The sequence below is a fragment of the Lagopus muta genome, chromosome 2 (assembly GCF_023343835.1).
Source record: "Lagopus muta isolate bLagMut1 chromosome 2, bLagMut1 primary, whole genome shotgun sequence".
In the NCBI taxonomy this organism is placed as follows: Eukaryota; Metazoa; Chordata; class Aves; order Galliformes; family Phasianidae; genus Lagopus; species Lagopus muta.
The window spans coordinates 53,342,758-53,359,619 of record NC_064434.1 but is presented as its reverse complement, the minus strand read 5'-3'; the positions used below and the strand labels follow the sequence as shown (position 1 = coordinate 53,359,619).

Here is a 16,862-nt window from a genome sequence, read left to right as displayed (position 1 = left end):
ATATCCCCTGCCAGTCATCATTCTCTAGTTTTGGAGAAGACTCCTTATTACGAATGCGTTGGAGTACATTCAGGAGAATTGATGACGCGAACAACAACATGAGTACTAATTCAAGATTCGAAAAACGTTTGATAAACCGAGAAGAAAACCTGGAGACTGGTCTGAACATTGTATTGTTTGTAAAATTAGCCATTCCATTTGGGATGTAGTTGTTTGTGAAATTAGCCATTCCTTCTGGGATGTAGTTGTTTGTGAAATTAGCCATTCCTTCTGGGATGTAAATGTCAAAATTCAAATCATACCACATTGCAAGTAGGTAAAACATAGGTGTCTCCATCAGTGCCCTTAGGTAGTTATATATGAATGCAATTCCACAACACACAAGTATGAGATGGATTATTGGCCAGTAGGTTGTGAGTAACACCATTGCTTTAAATCCTTTACCCAGCACCCCCACGATAACGAGTGGGTTCATCACTGGTGTTTGCTAAAAAAGGGGTTAATGAATTGAAGCTAACAAGAGGAGGAAAAAAAAAAGAAAAAAAAAAGGCACTACCCAGACTAAGTAGTGCTCAAAGTTTACAAATATCCCAGAACACTGGCAGTACGCCTAATCTTTCAAGGTCAGGTTTTCCAGCACAGAAACCTGAACTACTGATAATGCTCCCTAACGAAGCTCTCTAAGAGCAGAGGGAAAAAGAGATTCGTTCTAAAAGCTAAAAAGCAGTCGCCCCACGTTGGGCGCCAAAAATCTGTCACGGAGTTGACTAGATCAATCTATGTTCGTGACAGGGGCGACAGGCCTCTGCCCTCCCCCCCCACCCCAGTCCCACAAAAATGGGAAGGAAGGAAGGGAGGAAAAAAGCAGCGGCAGCAATCTATGGAGGAAAACTTATTTTACTATAATATTGGAATACAAAATAACACAATATATACAATTTAATTGAAATTGAGATGAATAAATCAGACAAGATGAGAGAGAGAGAGTTCCCGGGACCGATTCAAACCTGAAAAGCTTGGAATGGCTAGGAAAGCACCCTCCAGCACCCACTGCAAGGCAGCAAGAGCACGCCCCCCCCACCCGGAAGGACCAGATCCCGTGACTTCTGTAATGTACAGGGATAGGTACTTGGAATTGGGGCAGTGACACTTTAATGCCCCGTACACTACATGATGTTTTGATGTGGAATACTGAAACCCAAAAACAAAAACAAAAAACATAGAACCATGACACCTTCCCAGAAGAGAACAAAGTTATGAAATAAGCTGCAGCCCATTACCTTTAAGAATGCTTTTCATCAGTATAGTTGCCAGGAGGAAAAAAATTAAAAAAAAAAAAAACAAAAAAAAACAAAAAAAAACACACACACACAACACAACACACACACACCAACAATCCTCTACACATAAACAATCATAGAACTTATGGAAATTGAGTATGTTTCGTAGTTGTTCTAACAAACATGTAAATGCAATTCACAACCTATTTTGTTAGCAAATATACTCAGTGTGCAGTTGCCAGTGTGATGGTTACTGTTTCAGATGAACTGACCAAGTGATGCTAAACCTGGAAAGGTAACTTGATTTGAAAGTGTACTGTTTATGGATACACCACACAATAAAAGCTGCTGCAGTTCCACAGAAGCTTCCTTCCAAGAAGGCCACAGTTTAAGCTTGATAATGACTTCAGCCTCGTAATGATCACTCCAGGCAGTCTGGACAGTCTTATTTTCACATCTCTACAGGAAGGATAATTATAATACAGTTGCGTGGCTAAAACTGGAAGCTGACCTACCTGCTAAGAATGGCTTTGGACACAGGTCCTCCGAACCAGGACTGAAAGCGGCTCCAAGGCACGCTCGGAGGCAAACTTTCAAAGCACAGCGTTTCAAATGCAGCACAAAGCCAACTTTTAATCCTTCCTCTGTCCTCCCGAAATCTTTTACGAATTTCCAGTCGTATCTCCTCATTTGAATACGTTTACTTTCCCCTACATCTAGTTAGAACCGCACGAAGAACACTGGATAATCGCTAAAACTAGGAAAGAATCAAGGCGATTCAAGCGCGAGCGTCGCCAAGAGACGAAAAGGAAACGACAAGCCGAGAGCCGCCCCGGCTCCGCCAGGTAGGCTGCTGCCGGTAACTGCTAAGCACGCCACCGCAAGCGCCGCACTGCCGCCTGAGGACGAGGCGACCCCGCAGCGCCCCTGTTGCTCTGGCAGAGCCCAGCCGAGGGCTTCCCAGGGGGCTCCGAGGGCCCCGCGAGGACGAGCCTCTCCCGACCCTCAGGGTGGACAGCCGGGGCTGCCCGCCCGCCCGCGTAGCGCCGCGGTGCTGCCCGCCGGGCCCGCCCGGCCCTTACCAGGGAAAGCACTTTGTAGGTGTTGGGGTCCTTGCTTTTGCCGCCCGGAGCTTTCTCCGGCTCCTCGGCCACCTCCAGGGCCGGCAGCATTGGTACGGCCGCAGCCTGCAACTCGCCGTCGGCCGCCCCTCTCCCGCCGAGGCCCTCCTGACGGCCGTTGCCCGCCGCCTTCTCTCCGTTGCCCTGCATGCCGCCCGCCGCTCTGCCCTCCGCCGTCCCGGCCGCCGTTATTAATAGCGCGGCGGCCCGGCCCGACCGGCCCCGCCCCTGCTGGAGCGCGGCCGCCGGCAGCCCCCACTCCCACGCTGGCGGGGCCGAGCCGGGCCGGGGCCGCAAGCCCTGGGTACGGCCCCGTTGCCCGCCCTCGGCCTGCAGGCACGGCCCATCCGCACCTGTGCTGGTGAACCTGCAGCTTGGGTGGCTGCGGGTGTGAGGCACCGTCACCGCGAGCACAAAACAGGAGCTGGCAGGCAGTGTTTGCGGGGCAGAGTGGAGAATGTCGCTTCTTACTCGAGGCAACTTGGGGTTAGCTGTCACAGCAGGCCGGGACAGCGTTAGTGCAGTACCTGTGTATGTACCTCCTAGGTACCCTTCTGTCCACACCCTTCTATGTCTTGTGTTTAGATCTACTCATCCATGGTCTGACCTCTCCCTGCCTATTCTCATTAGCTCAGCCCTACTGTTTGATAAGGGAGAGGTGCGCTGTTAGCTTTTTTAATGACCCTACTTGACAGCTTGCTCCAGGATTATACATCTGGCTGTTTGTTATCAGTTCCACATGGACTATGAGCCTACCAGCTGCCTGAAAGGTTCAGAGAATGCTTTGTTGGTCATTTCTCCAAGAAACATGGAAGTCTTCAGTAACATCAATAGTTGGAAAGCCTCCTTATGCTTAAAATTGCTAAAAGTTAGCAGCTTAGCATAGGAGGACCTGGATGCGTGTGGTGGACATCAAGCTGAATAGGAGCTAGCAATGTTCCTTTGCTATGAAGAAGGCTAGTGGTATCATGGGCTGTGTCAAGGCAATGGGGAAGGTCCCCTCTACCCAGCACCTGTGAGGTCACACCAGTAGATCCTGTGCTGTGATCCCCCACACAAGAGATGTAGACATATTGGAGAAGATACGGACTTCTGAGAAGGGCCATGAAGATAAGGAAGAGATTGGAGCACCTCTCCTGTGAGGAGAGGCAGAAAGATTTGGGACTGTTCAGCCTGGAGCTAAACAGGGATTCAGGGATGATTTCACTAACATTTATGAATATCTGAAGAATGGGTGCAAAAGAGACAAAACCGCTCTTACGATTCTTTTCAGTTGTTTCCAGTGGGCCCTGAGAAACAAAATGAAATAAAGGAAGTTCCCACTGAAAATCAAGCAGCACTTCTGTGTTGTGTAGATGATGGAGCACTGACACAGGTTGTCCAGGGAAGCTGTGGTGTCTCCTCCACAGAGATCTTCAGAAGCTGCCTGGACAGTCCTTTGAGTGTCCCCGCACAGGCAAGGGTTTGAGCAGATGGACACTGAAGACACCTCAGCCATCCTATGAAAGAACTCGTTTTCCATCATTACTTATATTTTATGTATAGATATATATATTGAAATTAGATTGTCTTTCATTCTGAGGTGGTGATGGCTTTGAAATACAAGGACTTAAGAAGTCTGTAGCAGATTTTCATGTGATTTTGTTCCCTTCCAAAATATTACTACTCTGTTTTCTATTTCAGCTGAGTCTCATAATCAAATGGCCACTACAATCTCCAGGATAAACAAAAATTCTAAAGACTTAGCATTTATTTTAACATTTATAGAATTACTGCTACTACAGCTCCCAGCATATTAAGGATCTGGGCAAGGGTGACTGTCATCACCTTCTGAGTCACATTCTGGCCTGTTCTGACTGCACAGGTGTCATCTTGAGCATTTCTGCACTAATGATTCACTTAGTGACAGAGAAAAGGAAAAAGCAGGTGGGGCTGTGGCTATCAAACTCTTGAGTCTACAATAAGATCTCCTTTATTCCATTAATCCAGCATTTCAATCTGTGAAACTAAATAACTGATACATTTTTAAGGACTTTGACATCTAATAAAAAAAAATGTAAATTTGAGATTGTCTGATAACTTTAAAAGACTCATAAAAACTCGAATAGCAGTTTTATTCATTGAACGTGGTTTTAATAACTAGTGCAACAAAAGACAGTTACAACCTCCCTTTTTTTTTTTTCCCTGTAAAAATTAAAAGATATTGCAGTCATATGGTTTTCAGTTAAAATCTTCTTTTTCTTTCCATTTCCAAACACTCTGGCAGGATTTTTATTTATTTATTTATTTATTTTTTATTTTTTTTTCTTTTTTCCCCCCCCAGTATGTCTGGACAATTAAAAGTTCTTAGCTAATTTTAAAGAACTAAAAATTCATTTTTCATCATTTTTTGTGTATTTTTTCTGATAGCTTTTAAGAGTAAGTCAAGTAGAAATCTTTCTTGTACTGTGTAAGTCATCAACTCAAAAGTTCCAGCAACACATGTTGTGCACTGGTGATTCAATGGAAATGATATATAATTAGATCACAGACAAAAATGTGTCCCTTTTTTCCATCTGAAGAAGGGCTTTACTGTTAGCAGTTGCAGCTAACTCTCAAATCATTCATTGAGTAGCAATCCATTGACAGCTGTTTTTCTATGTACAAATATTTGTGAAACACCCCCAATTTTATCATTTCTTTCAATGTCAATATAAACAGTTAAGGTACTTCAGGCTAGGCATGGAAAATAATTAACCTGTGTAGAAAATAATTAACCCACCTGTGAGAAGAATGCTCATTTTAGATGACTGGCAGTGTGTCTAAGGTACACTATACAAGAATGGAAAGGAAAACCAAATATGATTAAGTTCTGAAATCACATGGGAAGCCTTTTCTGATGAATACTAGGAGACAAGATGGAACGTTTCAAATGCTAAGCCTTCAGGAATCTACAGTTACTTCACTGCTTCAGAAGGAGATTATGAAATACTGGTCAATACAGTTTTAATAAATATTTGACAAAGTATATAACTGTAAAATTGATTAATTTCGATTGTTACTAAAATTGCAAATCCGAATTCCAAAAGACTTGGCTATGGCATTTTCAGCAGACACAGAAAGCTTCAGAGGGAGCCCAGATTCCCAGCAGCCAGCGCAAGCGTTGAGCAATTCATCTCCTCACCAAACGTAAGGGGAAAACCTCTTAAAATCAGCCATAGATTCATAGAATCACCAAGGTTGCAAAAGATCTCCAAGATCATCTAGTCCAACTGTCCACCTACCACCAATATTTCCACACTAAGCCATATCTGTTAGTACAACATCTAAACGTTTCTTGAACAGTTCTAGGGAGGATTACTCAACCACATCCCTGGACAACCCATTCCAGTGCTTCACCATTCTTTTGGAGAAAAAATTTTTCCTAATACCCAACTTGAACCTTTCCTGACTCAACTTGAGCCCATTGCCTCTAGTCCTATCAATAGTTATGCTAGAGAAGAAGCTGACCTCCCTTCAAGTAGTTGTAAAGAGCTTTGTGTTTCCAGGCCTCATCCATAAAGGAAGTCATCAGAGCATGACAATTTTAATTTTTTCTCCAACCACAAACTGTATCAGGGAAGAAAAGCAAACACAAACAATGCAGTGAGAGGGAAAGGCAAACACGGGAGTTCTACATGCTGCTACGTACCAGTGTTCATGACATTTGCTGCTTGCATTTTTTTTATCTGGATGGGGTTGACAGCAGATGCCTCTTCAAAAGACTGCAGCAAACACCAGGTACCCATGAAGTCTCAGCCTGACCCCATTTTGTAAGCAGGCTGTAGCACAAAGGACATGCAGCTGGGTGGCAAGGTGTGCGTGGGGCACCTCATTACAAAAGCAGATTTCACCTGGGCTCCAGCCAGGGCACAGGGACCCTTCCTGCGCTCTCAGTAGGCCACAGGTTTAGCCTGTGGGCTAAGCAGTACCACAATAGCTGCCTGTGATAATCAGTTCTGTGCTGACCCGGTCTTGACACTTACATTATAGCACGGAGCTCCTCCCAGTGGGTGGTCGCAACCGTGAGCTTCTTGTTGCTTTATCTAATCCTCAGAAAAATTTCTGTAGCTGCAAAAAAAAAGACCAGAAACTCCAGACCAAGGACTTGCTTGTTAAAGATTGTTATGTCTCAATATAATGCTGGACTCTGCCCTTATGCGTGCTAGTGAAGCTGTGTTTCTCAGCTCCCCCTATAAGGACTTCTCTGGCATTCTTGTATGAGAGCTGCACTGTAAACTGTTCTGAGAAGCAACAAGCAAATCAAACTTACATAGTTTCTGAGTTATCATTCTTGAGAGTTTAATTTAGTTGTCAAAGGTCACCAAGTTTACAAAAAAAAAAAAAAAAAAAAAAAAAAAAAAAAAAAGAATAAGAAATCCCTAGTAAAGATAAATGAAACAGGAGACAGGAGCTTTCTTTTATTGTATCAGGCAGCAATGATTCAGATGAAATCAGAAATCCCACAGCATTTATGGACTCATCAAGCCATGTAGACTGTTCTGTGTTTTTCAGATTTCATCTGTAAAAACCAGCATGAACTTTGGCTGAGCAAAGACACAATTTCATGTAAAATTTCAGGATTCAAATTGTAAGTCTCAGAATCTGAATTTTCTATCATGATATCTCTTTAATGGGATTTTCTAAAAAATAGAATAATTCAGCTTTTTATAAGTGGTTATTTCAAAAACTGTTAATTTTGCTCTCCAAAATGACCCTTTTTTGATAAGTACAAAAATAATTTTTGCAAATAACTGCCCACTTTTTTGGCTGTTTTACTGCTATTCAAGGAAAATAAAATCTAAAGATAATAAACTCATCACTAGTATTTTCTATAACACTGAAAAACTGGGTAATCCTACCCACTTTTAGTCTTAATTTGGCATAGATTATTACAAATTTAATAACTGTTAATCCAACAGCTGTTATTGAAGGCAACAACACAAGCAAACAATGGAAAGTCTATATTGTAGCCATTGTATTTGCTTTGCAGCAATTGTGTGTCTAAGCAACGTAAAAATGTTGTTGATTTTAGAAAAAAGTGGCTAAAAACCTTTACACTGTATAATCCTGACACTGACAATATGTAGGCAGACTTTGATGGGATGCACCAGTTACTACCTATGAAAATATCCAGAAGATGTTTGAATACTTTAACGTTACCCAGGCAAAAATTAATTGCAAGGCAGTTACGCTGTTATTATCAGACTAATGTCACCAGCAAGAATGGTCTTACAGTTGCCAACCACGGCTAGGAGGTCTGCATATGCAAGCATATCACCAGGAAGAACAAATTTGTGCATATATGGTAAAAATTGCAAGAAGTTTACAAACTGGAAGGGAAAAAAAACCAATACTGTATACTGGAGTAATTAGTCCAGCAGTTTCCTGAAGACCTGCTGGTTTAATTCAGGGCTTCTTCTATTGAAAGCAGTGTTTATGAATCTGGGTAGTGTAGAGCTTTGATTGTTTGGCAGTGACTCTCAGCAGTAGTGTAGGTATAATAGCAGCCACTGCAACTAGCTGGGAATTTAAGGAAAAGAGAAGATTCTTTCACAAGTTAAATGTTGTGTAACTACTAAAAATATATAAATAATTACAAGCAGAACTTCTGTTCCCTTTCATGTTATTCTACACATGATATAAACAAGCTACAAACTTCTTTCAGTTTTCTGCCTAAAAACCAATATCTTTTAAGATATCTAGAAAATCAGTGAATCAGGAGACCACATATAGAAAGGTCACTGTGAAATCTCAATGACATTTTCTCATTTGAATATGTCATATGTATCCTTAGGGCCCAGCTGCGTGACTCAAAATCGCATAGAGAAATCCCTTTATACAAGAGAAGGCTCCAGGGGGACCTCATTGTGGTACTTGAAGGGAGTGTATAAAGGAGGGGCAACAGCTGTTTACATGGGTGGATAACTGATAGGATAAGCGGAAATGGTTTTAGACTAAGACAGGGGAGATTTACGTTAGATATTAGGAGGAAGTTTTTTACACAGAGGGTGGTAACACTGGAACGGGTTTCCCAAGGAGGTTGTGGATGCCCCATCCCTGGAAGCACTCAAGGCCAGGGTGGATGTGCCTCTGGGCGGCCTGCTCTGGTGATTGGTGACTCTGCCTACAGCACGGGGTTGAAACTAGATGATTTTTGAGGTCTTTTTCAACCCAGGCCACTGCATGATTCAATTATCTCATTGATATTTGATAGCTCAAAGTGAACAGCAAAACTCAATACAAACAGGAGAGGGAAAAATAAATAAACTGCTTTCAAAACAGATGCACAAATGGAGGCAGAGATTTGAAAAAGTGCCTAAGGAATTTAGGAATGCACACCCTGCATCTCCAGGCAGATTTGTATTCCTAAATCACTTTGAAATCCAGCATTACTTCATGCTAAGAGCACAACAACTGTATTAAGTCAGCTTAAACAGCAGTCAGAGATCTGCAGCTGAGGAGAATTTTGAGCCAGTGGAAAGTTCTCCTGCTAAATACTATTTAAAAATGCTTTTTCATCATGTCTAGCCACTTCCTAAACACATGCAAACATGTAGCACATACTCCATTTTGCAGTAAGAAGTTTTACTGTTTCAGTTTTGAAGAAAAACTCAATTGATTGTTTATTGTCATCATGCGAAATTATGTAGTCTAACGTAATTTCACAAAATTCTATGCCCTGTGGAGTAACGTTATGATTCAGGTGCTGCATTGCTGCTTTTCAGCAGCTATACTACAGTCATTGGCATTCATAAGCCTTTTACTGGAAGCAAGTGCGTGGAATGCAAAGTTTGCAATTCACTGCTGGAACAGCATCTATTTTATACGGACAACAAGTGCCATCAAAACAAGACTGGAAAATTATCTATCAGAAAGTACACAGAAGGACACTTTAAGACACGCAATGCTGAATTATCATGGAAAGAAAAAAAAAAAAAGGAGAAAAAACACAACAAAATGCAGAAAACTTTTTGTGACTTTCACAATGCGAGTTGTCTCAGCGCTTAATGGCCTACAAATGACTCAGGAACTTGGTGCACACTTAAGGAAACATCTGGTATTGTAAAATACAATGTTACATAAAAACCTCACAAACAATTTAAGGAGTACCTGTAAATATAATGAGAGAAGTAACCATTTGTTACAGTAACCATTTGTTACAGTTACTTGTTTAAGGGTAAAAAAAGAAAAAAGAAAAAGAAAAAAAAATAAAGCACAAGGAGGAAAAAGGCATGACAAGGATAGTGCTAAGAGTAAATGGAAAAATTGAGAGAGAAAACTCAAAGATTCAGAGGAGAGGAGAGGAGAGGAGAGGAGAGGAGAGGAGAGGAGAGGAGAGGAGAGGAGAGGAGAGGAGAGGAGAGGAGAGGAGAGGAGAGGAGAGGAGAGGAGAGGAGAGGAGAGGAGAGGAGAGGAGAGGAGAGGAGAGGAGAGGAGAGGAGAGGAGAGGAGAGAGTTCTGTGTGTTTTTTAATGCTGCAGATGCTATTTCTCGATCATTTGAATGTCAGTGCTGTACATGCAAGCATTATATCAGAGTGGATAGAACAAAACACCTAATGAAAACATTTTGTTGTTGGGATCAAATTTCCCGTCCATAAAAGGACATCTATAAAGCTTCCAAGTAAGTTGGTTAGCTGTGGGGTTTCTGTGCTCCAGGATAACACCAGTACCACCAACAAATACTTGTTAACTGGACATCTGGTTTTGCAATCCTGACAGATCTGTAGAAGAGCACATGTGAAAGCTTAAACACTTTAAAAACAGCATCTGTACAAGAACTTTAATAAACCATGAGCTCTTAATTATCTCTAAATAGCCTGACTAAAATGTTTTGGAGTTTTTTTCTAGGAAAACAGTAAGTATTTTTTGATGCAAATAAGCAACCAAATTTAGGGTTTTATGTGTTTTTACTGTCAGGAATAAATGTGTTTCATTACACTGCCACATCAGCCTGAGTTTCTCTCTGGTCCACGTCTTGCTTACCCTTTATGTTTCTGTTCTTCTGACTTGTTGCACAGATGAAAAACAGGGAAACTCTGTCTCTTGTTCATTCTTGTCTCCAAAATGAGTCTGGATCTAAGTGGAGGTGATCATCACCTGAGCTCATCCCAATTCTTCAACTCTACTTTGTCACCAAGCTAGCCTGTGCTTCTTCCTCTTGGAATTCCACAGCCAAATACTACACAGGGAAACTCATGGAGAGCATCTTAGTATTTGGGGGGGGGGGGGGGGGGGGGCATGGTTTGCCTCCTCTGCATTCTTGAAAACAGATCTTTGGAAATATTTATAAAAAGCTTAACAGGATGCACAACATTGCCTCTGGTAAAACTGCTTCAGAGTGTCAGAATGAGACCATTTTCTGGGATGTGGCCTAGGCTAGAAGCCAACCAGGAAAGGGAAATTATGCATGTTTAAGCAATTCTTTTTTTTTTTTAATCTTTCAGGATCTCAAAGATGCAGTTAGATGTTCTAGAGCAGTGCATTGCACCTACCTCTCTTTCTGAGAATAAGTTTGAAATCTTTAGCAGAGTTCCTACTGCTAAAACTCATCTACTTCATCTGGCATAGATGCAGACATCTCCAAGAGACTGCCCAAAAAATTCTCCAGTTACGTGTCAGAACAAAAATATCCAGTTCAGACTAGTGGAGAATGCCAGGAAGTACATTCTTCCAAGTTTGAACCAAAGCTTACGCAAGGTTCCTTCTACTTCTGAGAAGCAGAGCTTACTTTATAAGACTCCGTATCATTTGTTTCCATTGTTAACACTCTTTTTTTTTTCATATGTCTGCATTAAACTAGTCCTGCAATTCCCTGGATATGCACAACTAGATTATTTTAAAGTGTCAGATACACTATTTTCCTTCCATGATAGGTTTCCTTGTCTACCCTTCTTTGTCTCCAGACTCTCAGTAGTTCAGCACAAACACAAAGTTTGTGTCACTCAGTAAATCTTGGCTAAGCATCACTCACTGTAGAACATGCAATGCAAAGACTCTGAGTGCAAGTGACAGATGACTATATGAGCTCTCTGTGCTAGGACTAAGAAGCTGAAAAAGAGGAATGCATCTCAAAAGATAAGTGTATGAAATTTGTGTAGCAAATAACTACTCCAACAGAAAAGTTCAAAAGTTCACTGTTTTTCTTCATCTGTCTTTTTGTAAGAAGATATGGAGGCAAAAATAAATATACTTAGAGTCAACTCTTGTAAGGATGTTTGTACTGTCACCATCTAAAAACTAATACTTCCAAACAGGCCAAATTATGCATTTTAAGGGATGTTCAATTGACTCAACCAGGATGTTAGTGGTGTCTAAAAGTCATTTTACCTTCACTCAGAAGGAAATATGATATATTTTTAGTGAAGATTTATTTGTGTTTGGGTGGTTTTTTTTTCATGGAAAGTTCCAAGGGCAAGATGTGTACAAGATTCCTTGGACACATAGTTTACAAGTTATTGGTAAATCAGATTGTCTCATGCTAACCATTTCAACTTCTGCAGAATAGCTTGTCTTTAGAAGGTACCTTCCTATAATGCTTTGAGGGTGTAATTCACCACTGGGACCTTGCACTTGGTCACCCTTGTACTTACTCTTTTCTTCAATTCATAGAGCAAGCATCTGAAAATTAGTGAGAGTTGTCATTATGAAGATGGCAGAGCATTTATGTTAAGGCTCTTCCTTGTTAGTTACCACTTGTCCAGTGTCAGTAAAGATTATAGTGTTCAATGGCAACAAGTTCACTCATAGTAATGCCTTGTGAGATACAGATAACCATTCATCTAACAGCTAGGCAAGATCTTCATATATATTCAATCTTAAGTCATGTTTTTAATCTGGTGAACTTAAAAGAACCTCCAGAGATTACTTCGAATTGTTCTCCATATAGAACAGAGATTGGACAAGGAATTTCATATGATGTGTTTTAATAGACAATCAGAAGTTATTTACTACATTTTTATAATTTAGCAATCTAACCTGCCCCCTGGGCTTTTGGAAAAAAATATGCAAATAATTAGGAAAAAGAGAAAAATTTTGGGCATATATCCATGTTCTTCTCAGTATTTTTAGAGAACATTGGGAGTATCTAATGAGATGGGAGTATCTAATGAGATTCTGTTGAAAATCTAATCTGCATTACAGAATCCTATTAATCATCATAGATTATTTTAGACTAGCCATAGTTTCTTTTCCAAGTGCCTCACAGAGACATTTCTCAGGCTTTTAGAACAATTCTTTATAACTAAATTTCCCCAGTGAGGTTTGAAGATATTGACTAACACAGTGTATGGAGCCAGAGCATCATACCTGTCCCATTTCAAAACTTGCTTCTCTCTAGCATATAGAATCCAACTCAGTACCTCTGACACCAATGTGGAGGATCGACATGATAAGAAGGCCTACTTGTACAGGATCAAATTGACACCTGGGACTTCCACCGTGGCCTGGTCTCTCACCAAAACTACCAGCCTCAGAAATGAAAAACCAATTGGCACTGGATAAGAAGGTATAATGTTAGGTGAATCCCAAGCACCAGTGACCAGTTCCAGCAATGCCAACAGTCCTCTGTTCAGACTGTACTTTGTCAAAATCCACTTGTACTTTGCTCATCGCGTAGTTTGTTTACAAACAAAAACCTACATGTTAGCAAATATTACTGTTGTGCAGCTTCTCCACTGGAAGCTAAATTATAATGGAATAGGATGAGAAGATGCAAGAAAAATATTACTGTGTTCCTTTCTGCATATTATCTTAAAGTCTCAATGTACATGCCAGAAATCTGTCTTCTTAGAAACAGCAGAGAGAGATAAGCAAGCATTAATTGTACCCTGTGAACTACATAAATACTGAGCGTTTGCAATGCTTATATGAAAAATATTTGGAACCGTCTTTTTACAATAGCAACAGGGCAATAAATCTAGTTATTCTTCCCCTTTACAAAGTAAAAATTCAAAGCTCTAGCATATAAGTTTTAGTTTATACATCAGGTCAAACATGTAGAGCAGTTTGCCTCTGATGTTCTTTACAAGGTCACTGTTGATATGTAGATAACTGAGAGGTGGACAGAAATGCAGAAAACTATGTGGTTTTTTTTCAACTATTATAGAAGTGTGCAAGCTCTCCTACAGACATGCCTTGCAACTGCCCAGTATAACAGCTGAGTACTCTGCAGTAACTAGTGAAAAAATTCTGCTGAATAGCTGTTGCTGCATGCTGCAAGCAAAACTATGAAGAAGCAGGGACCCACTTAGTCACATAATAGTCATTTAGTCAATCAGCTCTCACATTTAGATGATTTGATATGATTTCCTTTGGTCTCCTGCATTTCATCTCCATCTTCTGACTTACTCTGCTTTTAGTGAATATAAATGGGTATGACCTGAAGGACAGCTTGTTCACAATTAAAACTTTTGAGCACATTCAGTAACTACCACCACCTCCACCATGTGTCTGAGCTTTTTTCAGTCAGGCAGACTCACCACAGCCTCTATATATGTTCCTTCTAATACTTCTCTTATGAGGAGTTAGGATGTGATTGTGGAAAAGAAATTGAGGACAACTGCATGGGTTTCTGGACAAGCTGAAGAGGAAATTCATGGCAGAAATACTTTGCTGGAAATAAATTTCCTATCTTTGGAGAATTTTTAGAACTTCAGGCATTCTCACAGTCTGCACCAGGTCATAGCCATCTTTCAAATGGAGAGAGCAATCAAATGGAAAAAAAGCAAGGCGGGTAGCAGATCAGTTGTTGAGACACTCAAAATCTAGCATCAAGCTTGTGCCTACAGCTGGTCCAAACTACAGATTTTGTCACTTCAGCCAGCAGTGCAGTGAAGTGGCTGTCAGCTGTGACTCAGTGAGTTCAAGTTGTTTGCCTGCTCAAAGAAATCCTGAAAAAGGAGTCACAGGTATGTTATGTCAGCACCCAACCTTACTCTGAAAACTGTTTGGCTGACAAGGTTGTGTTGGGATGCCACTTAAAGCAAAGTCAGACTCTGCAAAATGATTTAATTTCAGTGGGCTTACTAATTTAGGACAACAACAACATATAAAAGAACTAAGTCTTATTAGCTTCTACTGACCAACTCTATCTGTGCCCTTTTTCCCTAACTAGTCAAAGGCACTCTGTACAGGTGTTTTCTCTGGCTAAGCATGACATCTCCTGTCATCACATTTCAGAGAGACTCTCTCTGTGCAGTTTTTAGAGATGCTGTGCAAAACAGTCACTAAATTTAATACTGTAAGGAGATATTTATGAGCTGCATTGCAACTCCAACCCTGAAATTAAGGACACTCTCTTGTCCTATCGCTCCAACTTTTTCCTTCAGCCATTCACAAACATACTTTCCACCTCACAAACACAGCCGAAGGAAATCAAGAAGGGAACAGTACTCCTATCCAAGTGCTCAGAAAGATAATTCATGTGCAATGAAAGCAGAAAGGCAGTTTGAGCTGCTGAAGTGGCATCATAATCAGTATTCACGGAAATCCTGGAAGCACAGGTACTTTTTAAAAATTGCAATAAATTCAGATGGATTTCTCAAGTTCCTGGCTATCAGGAATCTCTATGTTATCTCCATTAATAACCTTGAGCTCTGTTTGGTAAGTCAAAATTGCATTAACTTTTTATGGTAAAGATGCTTTTTTACTCAGATGTTATTCATTGAGGAAAAGAACACAGATCCAATCTGAGTCACTGAGGCAGTTCCCTGCTTTCATGGCTAATTTTGTAATTCAAGCTGATTCATATATTGACCAAGCTCTCTTGTTTTTTTCCTTGCAACTTCCAGTGCATAGCTGTTACAGAAGCTTACTGGTGGGAACCTTTCTTCTGATTTCCAGCTGGAATCTACTGCTAGTAAATTTGTATATAATTTTAATTACCAGCATTGTTCTGTAGCATAGATAGCTCTTTTTTTCCTTGCTCTGCTCTTCATCACTGATCACTCCTAGAAAAAGTGATTTATACTCTTTCCGTTCATGCGTTTCCTCTGTTTAACAATTTTAAAATAATTTATTATTTAATAAGTCGTAAAAGTAAGAATGCAAGGACTTTATTTTCCATGTCATAGCCAGGGTCTTCCTTTGCTTCTATTCTAAATGAAGTCATCTCTTCAGTAACTGGAATTACAATGTTCCCTTACAGTTTGAAGTCACCTTCACCTACTAAGCAGAAACAAAAATCTATTATCACTGTGCATTAGCAAGTCTTGCATTGGCTCTGCTGTGTCTTTACTTACAACACTTACCTCTGGAGGTCATGAGGACAAACATTTAACAGGCTGCTTAGCTTCTGACAATTACAAGCGGTACAGGAAGGAGAAATGCCACCAATGACAGTCATGCCATTTTCCAGGCTGCTCTCAATTCATTCTCTGCCAGTCTGTATTTGTGCTGGGATAAACATCAACGAACATGGAACATCTCATTTGTTTGAAAAGTGGTATGTAGAAGTTGAAAGCAATTTACAAATGACACTGAGCAATTAAAACACAGATGGATTATCAGAGGCCAAAAGGAAATCACTGTTTTCTTCAGTATAACCTCAAACCTCAGTAAACAATCAAAAATGTCACACAGGAAAGTCCCTGGGCATAAATAACATACTGGTGTGCCATATCCCAGATATCATTATCCCATGCTATAGCTGTGCAGAATGCTGTGCCGCTTCGTTGACAAGAAATAGACTGTGGATTGAGTGATTCATAAAACAGAAATCTTATCCAGAACATACAAAGCCTGTCAGTGTTATTTTTCTCTGCAGTTGCTTTGCATCTATTACAGTATATAAACCTATTATAGAAAATACAAAATCAATTCTCGTGAAGAAATATGATTTTTCTTACATCAGACTTCATAAGGCTCCCAAGATATTCCAGAAATCAAACATTTTGACATCTCCTGTTGACCTTTATATCATTCATCAGTTGTGTTTCACTGGGATCAGATTTTCACAGCAATCAATCAGAATCGTAGAATCACAGAACGTCCAGGGTTGGAAGGGACCTCAAGGATCATGAGTCTCCAACCCCCCTGCCACATGCAGGGCAACCAACCTCCACATTTAATACCAGACCAGGCTGCCCAGGGCCCCATCCAATCTGGCCTTGAACACCTCCAGGGACGGGGCATCCACAACCTCTCTGGGCAGCCTGTTCCAGCACCTCACCACTCCCTCTGTAAAGAATTTCCCCCTGACATTCAACCTAAATCTTCCCTCCCTCACCTTAAAACCATCTTCCCTTGTCCTGCTGTTATCTACCCTTTCAAAGAGTTGATTCCCCTCCTGTCTGTTGGCTCCTTTTAGGTACTGAAAGGCTGCAATGAGGTCACCCCGCAGCCTTCTTTTCTCCATGCTGAACAAGCCCAGCTCCCTCAGCCTGTCGTCATAGGGAAGGTGCTCCAGTCCCCTGATCATCTTTGTGGCTCTCCTCTGGACC

General features: G+C 40.9%; 1 protein-coding gene across 2 annotated transcripts in view; it reads right to left on the bottom strand.

The window, feature by feature from the left end:
- ENPP1 (ectonucleotide pyrophosphatase/phosphodiesterase 1) overlaps positions 1–2,680 on the bottom strand; it is a 58,451-nt gene extending 55,771 nt beyond the window's left edge. For both annotated transcript variants that reach the window (XR_007375290.1, XM_048936612.1), the window contains exon 1: positions 2,363–2,680. Coding sequence is in view for 1 of the 2 variants with exons in the window: in XM_048936612.1 (XP_048792569.1) it covers positions 2,363–2,551 (189 nt within the window). In the remaining variant the exon portion in view is untranslated. The remainder of the gene's footprint in view (positions 1–2,362) is intronic.
- Positions 2,681–16,862: the final 14,182 nt, after the last annotated feature.